This window comes from Salvelinus namaycush, chromosome 19, assembly GCF_016432855.1.
Source record: "Salvelinus namaycush isolate Seneca chromosome 19, SaNama_1.0, whole genome shotgun sequence".
Taxonomy (NCBI): domain Eukaryota; kingdom Metazoa; phylum Chordata; class Actinopteri; order Salmoniformes; family Salmonidae; genus Salvelinus; species Salvelinus namaycush.
In genome coordinates this window covers 4,966,151-4,977,589 of record NC_052325.1, presented here as the reverse complement: position 1 = coordinate 4,977,589, position 11,439 = coordinate 4,966,151, and the positions used below count along the sequence as shown (strand labels likewise).

The following is an 11,439-nucleotide window of genomic DNA, read 5'->3' as shown; positions in this document are numbered from 1 at the left end:
TGCTAATTTAGATTCCTCAAAGTAGCCACCTATTGCCTTGATGACAGCTTTGCACACTTTTGGCATTTTTTCAACCAGCTTCACCTGGAATGCTTTTCCAACAGTCTTGAAGGAGTTCCCATATATGCTGAGCACTTGTTGGCTGCTTTTCCTTCACTCTGCAGTCCAACTCATCCCAAACCATCTCAATTGGGTTGAGGTCAGGTGATTGTGGAGGCCAGGTCATCTGATGCAGCACATCATCACTCTCCTTGGTCAAATAGCCCTTACACAGCCTGGAGGTGTGTTGGGTCATTGTCCTGTTGAAAAACAAATGATAGTCCCACGAAGTGCAAACCAGATAGGATGGCGTATCGCTGCAGAATGCTGTGGTAGCCATGCTGGTTAAGTGTGCCTTGAATTCTAAATAAATCACGACAGTGTCACCAGCAAAGCACCATCACACCTCCTCCCCCATGCTTCATGGTGGGAAATACACATTGCGACTGCACTTGAAGAAACTTTAAAAGTTCTTGAAATTTTCCATATTGACTGACCTTCATGTCTTAAAGTAATGATGGACTGTCGTTTCTCTTTGCTTATTTTAGCTGTTCTTGCCATAATATGGACTTGGTCTTTTACCAAATAGGGCTATCTTCTGTATACCAACCCTACTGTACCTTGTCATAACACAACTGATTGGCTCAAATGCATTAACTTTTAACAAGGCACACCTGTTAATTGAAATGCATTCCAGGTGACTACCTCATGAAGCTGTTTGAGAGAATGCCAAGAGTTTGCAAAGCTGTCATCAATGCAAAAGGTTGCTACTTTGAAGAATCTCAAATATATTTAGATTTGTTTAACACTTTTTTTGGTCACTACATGATTCCATATGTGTTATTTCATAGTTTTGATGTCTCCACTAATATTCTACAATGTAGAAAATAGTAAAAAAAATAAAAACCTGGAACGAGTGTGTCCAAACTTCTGTTACTGTGAAATGAATTTAAACAATGTTTGTTGATGCTAATATTATGTACAATATCTAATTATGTTGCCATATGATAATAGCCTAATATATTCATGCTGTAAACTATCGTCTTAACAGTGTCACTCAATTAATTCAAATCGACCTAATAAATCATGACACCGCTCACTGTTGTCATTGGGTGCACCGTTTGTCGACATAAAAGGGTAATGTCATGAATGCTTGAACCAGGTTAAGGCGGCACAGGGATGCCAAAACGTTGGTGGTTTACCCAATAAATTACTGGGAGTTCATAGAGTGTGCAACTCTATTTTTTATAGCAAACCAGCTGCATCAACCATAAATTAAAAGTACAGCTATTATGCTGTACTTAAACAAATGAGTGTTCACAAACCATATTAATATATTGCTTTGTTGTTGCATTTATCTGCTGAAAATTATGTGGTTTGAGCGCAGGGGTAATAGACTAGGTTCCCACTAGTAATTACCAGTTGGAGGGGCGTTCAAGTGGATTTTTCCCAGTCGTATATGGTAAAAACCTCCTTCCCACTTGGATATGAACGCAGAATGAGTCTCAGGGTGTTTCTCAATATGCATACTACCGTGCTCCACACTCTCATTGAGTACGTTCTTATGAGGGCGAGAGTGTGGAGAATGCATAAAACATCACATCTGAGAAGCACTCGCACTCCCCCTACTGTATTACCTCACGCTTTATCTCCCCAGTCACTGAACCTTCTTCCAGCCACAATGGCAACAAGACAAAACAAGACATTCACAAAGCAAACATTTACTTCATAATTATCAGCTAGATTATCAGCTAGAATCATAAATGTAGCTAACCAGATAGTTTAACAGGCAAAAATGACCTAAAACTAATATTTTGCAATATGTAAATTATTCATAGCTATCTGGCTGGCTAACAGTGGTAGCTAGCCAGTTAGCCCTATTGACTTATGTGCTTGTGATCTACAGTACGTAGGCAGTTAAACATGCCAAAATTAACACAGGATGTATTTATTAACATATAATGATCAAGTATTGTAGTCAGGAAACATTTGAGATGTGAATAGGCAACATTTCATTCCTTAGTCAGAGTGTATTTTCTCTGCTTCAGCTAAAATAATGGCCACCAATGATTTCGGGAAATTCTCCATTTCTAACGCTGTTGCGTCATATTTCCTTACATACTTTCCATTGAAGCTAGCATCGATGCATACTTCAAAATATGTACAAAACGGAGTGTGCATTCAAGAAGTGCCCTCGGTGCTCTGTTTCGCATACTTTGATTTGGACTCATACTTCGACCCTCCCGTGAGCCTATTTGCGTGCTCGGAATATGGAAGTATGCATTTTGAGAAACACCCTCAGAGTCCTTGGCTTTTATCTCTCTCTGTCGGAGTTCTGATTGGTTCACACCTAAAACACACACGAACAAATACATACAGGTGGTGTCATTACAATGAGGCTATAAACATTGCTTGACATTTTACTATCAGGTTACACACTGCACTGTGTATATAGTAGTAGTCAGCGGAGAGCATTTTTACTGCGAAAATCCAGAGATGTTACCAAAAAAGGCAATGAAAGCAGAAGTAAAAGATCAAATGAAAGATATTAAAGAGAGATTGTATAATTCTCTCATTCATTTGTAGGCCTGGTTTGCCTCTGTCTGATTGAGTTCAGTTTGAGTTGAGTAGAGCACACAAACCTGAGTGTATATACAGTTGAAGTCGGATGTTCACATACACCTTAGCCAAATACATTTAAACTCAGTTTGTCAAAATTCCTGACATTTAATCCTAGTAAAAAGTCACTGTCTTAGGTCAGTTAGGATCACCACTTTATTTTAAGAATGTGAAATGTCAGAATAATTGTAGAGAGAATGATTTATTTCAGCTTTTACTGCTTTCATCACATTCCCAGTGGGTCAGAAGTTTACATACACTCAATTAGTATTTGGTAGCATTGCCTTTAAATTGTTGAACTTGGGTCAAACGTTTTGGGTAGCCTTCCTCAAGCTTCCCACAATAAGTTGGGTGAATTTTGGCCCATTCCTCCTGACAGAGCTGGTGTAACTGAGTCAGGTTTGTAGGCCTCCTTGCTCAAACACGCTTTTTCAGTTCTGCCCTGAAATGTTCTATAGGATTGAGGTCAGGGCTTTGTGATGGCCACTCCAATACCTTGACTTTGTTGTCCTTAAGCCATTTTGCCACAACTTTGGAAGTATGCTGGGGTCATTGTCCATTTGGAAGACCCATTTGCGACCAAGCTTTAACTTCCTGACTGATGTCTTGAGATGTTGCTTCAATATATCCACATAATTTCCATCCTTATGATGCCATCTATTTTGTGAAGTGCACCAGTCTCTCCTGCAGCAAAGCACCCCCACAACATGATGCTGCCACCCCCGTGCTTCACAGTTGGGATGGTGTTCGTTGGCTTGCAAGCATCCCCCTTTTTCCTCCAAACATAACGATGGTCATTATGGCCAAACAGTTCTATTTTTGTTTCATCAGACCAGAGGACATTTCTCCAAAAAGTACGATCTTTGTCCCCATGTGCAGTTGCAAACCATAGTCTTGCTTTTATATATGGCGGTTTTGGAGCAGTTGCTTCTTCCTTGCTGAGCAGCCATTCAGGTTATGTCGATGTAGGACTCGTTTTACTGTGGATATAGATACTTTGTACCTGTTTCCTCCAACATCTTCACAAGGCCCTTTGCTGTTGTTCTGGGATTGATTTGCACTTTTCGCACCAAAGTACGTTCGTCTCTAGGAGACAGAACGCGTCTCCTTCCTGAGCGGTATGACAGCTGCGTGATCCCATGGTGTTTATACTTGCTTACTATTGTTTGTACAGATGAACGTGGTACCTTCAGGCGTTTGGAAATTGCTCCCAATGAGGAACCAGACTTGTGGAGGTCTACAATTTTTTCTGAGGTCTTGGCTGATTTCCCAATGATGTCACGCAGAGGCACTCAGTTTGAAGGTAGGCCTTGAAATACATCCACAGGTACACCTCCAATTGACTCAATTGATGTCAATTAGCCTAATCAGAAGCTTTTAAAGCCATGACATCATTTTCTGGAATTTTCCAAGTCAACTTAGTGTATGTAAACTTCTGACCCACTGGAATTGTGATAGATTATTTCACTTACAAATCACTGTGTCTGTAAACAATTATTGGAAAAATGACTTGTGTCATGCACAAAGTAGATGTCCTAACCGACTTGCCAAAACTATAGTGTGTTAACAAGAAATTTGTGGAGTGGTTGAAAAACGAGTTAATGACTCCAACCTAAGTGTATGTAAACTTCCCACTTCAACTGTACACAAACTGGCATATTTCAACTAAATGTCTCTGGATAGGAATGCCTACTGAGTAGACAACCCTGAAGTCATTAAAATGGCAGTGTTTGCTGGTACATTATTGTAATGTACTGAGTTGCATCCAAAACAGCGGACATCTCACTGTTCCAGTTGTTCCCCATAGAAAGTGGTAAGCAGGCCAGTGTATAGTAATACTCATTACTTCCTCTGGGCAGTTCAATTCGCTGTGTCGACTATTTCCTCATAAGGAAATTTCTCTCTGTTCACAGCCTTGTGGCTAAACCCTTATGGTACCAACGCTTGGACTGAAAATTGAAAGATCATTTAAACTAATGTTCTGCAGGGAAAGCTACCGCTCTGCAGGGAAAGCTAACAGGCTAGGGCTAACACCAGCCGATCAGCAGGGAAAGCTAAAGGGTTAGGGCTAACACCTGCCTCTCTGCAGTCCAGCTGCTGATGCACTCATAGGCCAGGGTAGTGAGGGGAGAGACTGAGGTAGTTACCATAGTTAGCATGAAGAGCTAAAAGTGCACTTTGCAACATCAACTAATCTACATACAGATAGATCCATAATGGAGCCTCCACTTCAAAGAAATTCCCTTCCCTTCCCTACCCAATCTAACCCTACACAGGCCCAGGCAAAAACATAATCTAACCCTACACAGGCCCAGGCAAAAACATAATCTAACCCTACACAGGCCCAGGCAAAAACATAATCTAACCCTACACAGGCCCAGGCAAAAACATAATCTAACCCTACACAGGCCCAGGCAAAAACATGCAATTTAATTACTTAAAAATCATACAATGTGATTTTCTGGATTTTTGTTTTAGATTCCGTCTCTCACAGTTGAAGTGTACCTATGATAAAAATTACAGACCTCTACATGCTTTGTAAGTAGGAAAACCTGCAAAAATCGGCAGTGTATCAAATACTTGTTCTCCCCACTCTATACACAGTCAAATAGTCTCTCACAAGTTACAATACAGAACTAAATGGGTTCACAAGCAATCACCTCCCAGTCTTAGAAACATTACAAATAAAATGCATCCAGCTTCTAGAAATGTCATTTCTACTGGTGATCCTAGCAAGCGTTTGTTCATAAGATGCTACCTCCAACATTGATTCGATCCACTGTTTCAGAGCAGGAGTGGCATGACCCGTGCAAATTCCTAATTTGTTACATTAGGTAACTCTGTTCTATTGCCCAAGAGACATTCTGGGTGAAACTGGAATTGTTGACCCCAACCATTCCTCCAGATATTTCAAAACATCCTTCCAGAAAGGTAGAACTAATGTTAATTTCCATATTGCGTGTAAAAATGTCCCTGTGTCTTTTTGACATTTCCAACACAGAGAATTGTTGGTCAGCCCCATCCTATGAAGCCTTGTTGGGGTCTAATAAAACCTATGTAGTATCTTATATTGAGTAAGTTTCCCCCTGTCTTCCCTTATGTTCCTCCCTGAGCTGGACAAGATCTTCAAAACAGGTATCATCCTCAATTTCACACTTTAGGTCAATTTGATATATTGTTCCGAGGTGTTTATAGTCTTTACTCTGCAGATGATGAAATATTGAGTAGAAAATGGCTGCTTTATGTTTGGGTAATTCCAAATACTCAGCTATTGGGTTCTTTCCTGGATTTCATTGATAGCCGGTTAACAACCATTCTCTCAATTGTAAATATTATTTCCAGAAATGTCCCTCGTCTCCAACATCCTATTTGTGTACCAAATCGGAGTAGGACATTAAAACATCTTCATTGTACAGATCACCTATAGTATGAATTCCTTTCATTAGCCACTGTTTCCAGTACACAGCCTTCTTTCCTATCCGTAGCCTAGGATTGTGCCACAATGATGAGTATCCTCGTTTTAGATGTGAAATTCCACATATCTTGTGTACTGTTCATACACCTCTGAGTGTAACAAAATTGAGTTGGGAGTTTCAATAGACCTCTCCTCTGTAAGACTATGTGACAGAGTATCAACAGAGGTGAAAGGATAACTTAGAACAGGAATTATTGTTATGCAATCCAAGCCAGCATCCCTTTGCCCCAAAGCTTCGGCAATTTAGCCATTTCAAATGATAAATTGTAGAATTTAACATCTGGTAAAGCCAAGCCTCCTACATCCCTTGGTGAGAACATTTCCTTCATATTAATTCTGTGTTTTTCCCTATCCCACAAAGTATTTAGTTAATTTGTCATGTTGTTCGGTCTGGAATATTCATAGGTAACAATGCAGAGATATAATAAAATTGTGGGACCACAACCATTTTAATCACGTTGATCTTTCCACATAAAAAGTTACCTTTTCCTATTTTTCTAAATTGGTCTTAATCTTGAATCGTAGTGGCTCAAAATTTTGGTCTCTTCACTTGGTCCAAATTTGAGCTTAACCTAATGCCCAAATATTTAATCCCAGTAGGAACCCATTTGAAATTAAATAGGGTAACGGTTCCAGAGTAACATATGGCATTAATTGGCATTGCTTCCGACTAACTGCAAGATGGCGCTGACAGAGATGGTCGCCTCGCTTCGAGTCCTTAGGAAACTATACAGCATTTTGTTTTTTGATGTATTATTTCTTACATTGTTACCCCAGGAAATATTAAGTCTTATTACTACATACAGACAAACTGAGCAACAGCACCTCTTCAACCTCAGGAGGCTGAAGAAAGATGGCTTGTCACCCAAAACCCTGACAAACTTTTACAGATGCACAATCGAGAACATCCTGTCGGGCTGTATCACAGCCTGGTACGGCAACTGCACCGCCCTCAACCGCAAGGCTCTCCAGAGGGTGGTGCGGTCTGCACAACGCATCACCGGGGGCAAATTACCTGTCCTCCATGACACCTACAGCACCCGATGTCACAGGAAGGCCAAAAAGATAATCAAGGACAACCACCCGAGCCACTGCCTGTTCACACCGCTACCATCCAGAAGGCGAGTTCAGTACAGGTGCATCAAAGCTGGGACCGAGGGACTGAAAAACAGCTTCTATCTCATGGCCATCAGACTGTTAAACAGCCATCACTAACTCAGAGAGGCTGCTCCCCACATTGAGACCCAATCAGTGGCCACTTTTATAAATGGATCACTAATCACTTTAAACAATGCCACTTTAATAATGATGTTTACATATCTTACCTTACTCATTTCCTATGTATATACTGTATTTTATACCATCTATTGCACTTGCCTATGCCGCTCGGCCATCGCTCATCCATATATTTCTATGTACATATTCGCATTCACCCCTTTAGATTTGTGTGTATTAGGTAGTTGTTGGCAAATTGTTAGATATTACTGCACTGTCGGAACTAGAAGCACAAGCATTTCACTACACTCTTATTAACCTCTGCTAACCATGTGTATGTGGTCGATAAAATTAGATTTATTCCAATTGATTTTGTAGCCTGCCATACTAGAATATGATTCAATACAAGTAAGTAATCGTGGTACAGACCGAAGAGGATCAGAGACCAGCAGTAGAATATTATCTGCATACATAAGTAGCTTGAATTATTTTCCTCCTCAATGTACACCCCTTATTTCTGGATCTGTTTTTATCATTGTTGCAAGAAGCTCTAAAACTATGGTGAACAGGAGAGGGGAGAGCGAGCAAAACTGCCTTGTGCCTCTAGAAAGACTAAAAAAAGGAGACATAATTCTATTTGTAAGTACTGATGCTTTAGGATAGAGGACCCTATCCATTTACAAGTCAGGTCCAGAACCACATTTTTCTAGGGTTCTTAAGAGAAAAGCCCACTCTACCCTATCAAATGCCTCCTCAGAATCTAAGGAGACAGCAGCGATAAGAACTATATTTGATCGGTTTAACCACATGAGATGTAAGAGCCTCCTCATATTATCACTTCAGGTCCTGTTATTAATAAATCCTACTTGGTCACTATGTATAATATTAGGTAGTTCCTTCTCTAAGCGTATCGCAAGGCTCTTAGTAAGAATCTTACAATCCACATTAAGGAGGCTGATAGCGCTAAAATTCCCAGGTTCTGTAGTATCTCAATCCTTTTTAGGAATCAGCGATATCAAAGCCTCATTAAAGGTGTCCGGAAGGGAGCCATTTTTAAATGCCTCCTGGAAAAACCACTGTCAATACAGGTTTAAGAATGTCAATATACTTTTTATAATATTCTTCAGGAAGGCCGTCCAGACCCGGTGATTTCCCTGCTTTCATAGATAAAATGGCAGCTCTAACATCCTCTTCTGTTATAGTACAGTCCAGGTCCTCTACCTGGCTATCTGATAATCAAGGTAATTCTGTACCCATATCTATAGGGCTCGCTGAGGAGGATGTGTATAAATTAGTGATGCACCGATATTACTTTTTTGGCAGATAAAAATATACAATTATTTACTTGCCAAAAAAAACAATACTGATATTTAACATTTTAGCGGCCTTTTAAGCATTCCAGTACAGTTAAATAGTTGAAACACACACATGGATGCAGCGGTCTAAGGCACTGCATCTCAGTGCAAGAGGCGTCACTACAGTCCCTGGTTCGAATCCAGGCTGTATCACATCCGGCCATGATTGGGAGTCCCATAGGGCAGCACACAATTGGCCTAGCGTCGTCCGGGGTAGGCTTACATTGTAAATAAGAATTTGTTCGTACATGACTTGCCACGTTAAATAAAAGGTTACACACACAAAAAAGTTATTTTGTTGGCATTTATATACACTACCGTTCAAAGGATTGGGGTCACTTAGAAATGTCCTTGTTTTTGAAAGAAAGGCAACTTTTTTGTCCATTAAAATAGATCAGAAATACAGTGTAGACATTGTTAATGTTGTAAATGACTATTGTAGCTGGAAACAGCAGATTTTTTGTGTAATATCTACATAGGCGTACAGAGGCCCATTATCAGCAACCATCACTCCTGTGTTCCAATGGCACGTTGTGTTAGCTAATCCACGTTTATCATTTTAAAAAGGCTAATTAATCATTAGAAAACCCTTTTGCAATTATGTTAGCACAGCTGAAAACTGTTGTTCTGATTAAAAAAGCTATAAAACTGGCCTTCTTTAGACTAGTTGAGTATCTGGAGCATCAGCATTTGTGGGTTCGATTACAGGCTCAAAATGGCCAGAAACAAAAGACCTTTCTTCTGAAACTCGTCAATCTATTCTTGTTCTGAGAAATGAAGGCTATTCCATGCGAGAAATTAACAAGAAACTGAAAATCTCATACAACGCTGTGTACTACTCCCTTCACAGAACAGCGCAAACTGGCTCTAACCAGAATAGAAAGAGTGGGAGACCCCGGTGCACAACTGAGCAAGAGGACAAGTACATTAGAGTGTCTAGTTTGAGAAACACATGCCTCACAGCTCAACTGGCAGCTTCATTAAATAGTACCCGCAAAACACCAGTCTCAACGTCAACAGTGAAGAGGCAACCCAGGGATGCTGGCCTTCTAGGCAGAGTTGCAAAGAAAAAGCCATATCTCAGACTGGCAAATAAAAATAAAACATTAAGATGGGCAAAAGAACACAGACACTGGACAGAGATATGGCTTTTTCTTTGCAACTCTGCAGTTTCTGTTTTCAGGCTGGTTGTATTGGTGCTAGCTACAGTTAAAATTGGAAGTTTACATACACTTAGGTTGGAGTAATTAAAACTCGTTTTTTAACCACTCCACAAATTTCTTGTTTTGGCAAGTCGGTTAGGACATCTACTGTGTGCATGACACAAGTCATTTTTCCAACAATTGTTTACAGACATATTATTTCACTGTATCACAACTCCAGTGGGTCGGAAGTTTACATACACAAAGTTGACTTTGCCTTTAAACAGCTTGGAAAATTCCAGAAAATGATGTCATAGCTTTAGAAGCTTCTGATTGAGTCAATTGGGGGTGTACCTGTGGATGAATTTCAAGGCCTACCTTCAAACTCAGTTCCTCTTTGCGTGACATCATGGAAAATCAAAAATCAGCCAAGACCTCAGAAAGAAAATTGTAGACCACCACAAGTCTGGTTCATCCTTGGGAGCAATTTCCAAACACCTGAAGGTACCACGTTCATCTGTACAAACAATAGTACGCAAGTATAAACACCATGGGACCACGCAGCTGTCATACCACTTAGGAAGGAGACGTGTTCTGTCTCCTAGAGATGAACGTACTTCGGTGCGAAAAAGTGCAAATCAATCCCAGAACAACAGCAAAGGACCCTGTGAAGATGCTGGAGGAAACAGGTACAAATGTATCTATATCCACAGTAAAATGAGTCCTATATCGACATAACCTGAAAGGCCGCTCAGCAAGGAAGAAGCCACTGCTCCAAAACCGCCATAAAAAAAGCCAAACTATGGTTTGGAACTGCACATGGGGACAAAGATTGTACTTTTTGGAGTAATGTCCTCTGGTCTGATGAAACAAAAATATAACTATTTGGCCATAATGACCATTGTTATGTTTGGAGGAAAAAGGGGGATGCTTGCAAGTCGAAGAACACCATCCCAAACGTGAAGCACGGGGTGGCAGCATCATGTTGTGGCGGTGCTTGCTGCAGGAGGGACTGGTGCACTTCACAAAATAGATGGCATCATGAGGATGGAAATTTATGTGGCTATATTGAAGCAACATCTCAAGACATCAGTCAGGAAGTTAAAGCTTGGTCGCAAATGGGTCTTCCAAATGGACAATGACCCCAAGCAGACTTCCAAAGTTGTGGCAAAATGGCTTAAGGACAACAAAGTCAAGGTATTGGAGTGACATCACATAGCCCTGACCTCAATCCTACAGAACATTTCTGGGCAGAACTGAAAAAGAGTGTGAGCAAGGAGGCCTACAAACCTGACTCAGTTACACCAGCTCTGTCAGGAGGAATGGGCCAAAATTCACCCAACTTATTGGGGGAAGCTTGAGGAAGGCTACCCAAAACATTTGACCCAAGCTAAACAATTTATAGGCAATGCTACCAAATACTAATTGAGTGCATGTAAACTTCTGACCCTCTGGGAATGTGATGAAAGAAATAAAAGCTGAAATAAATAATTTCTCTTCACTATTATTCTGACATTTCACATTCTTAAAATAAAGTGGTGATCCTAAATGACCTAAGACAGGACATTTTTACTAGGATTGAATGTCAGGAATT

At 40.4% G+C, this 11,439-nt stretch overlaps 1 protein-coding gene across 1 annotated transcript in view; it reads right to left on the bottom strand.

Moving 5' to 3' along the window:
* Nucleotides 1-904: 904 nt before the first annotated feature.
* The window catches only part of LOC120064080 (ganglioside-induced differentiation-associated protein 2-like), a 38,683-nt gene continuing 28,148 nt past the window's right edge, over nt 905-11,439 (bottom strand). The window contains exon 14 of the mRNA XM_039014423.1: nt 905-2,389. Coding sequence (XP_038870351.1) covers nt 2,384-2,389 — 6 coding nt within the window. The 3' untranslated portion in view covers nt 905-2,383. The remainder of the gene's footprint in view (nt 2,390-11,439) is intronic.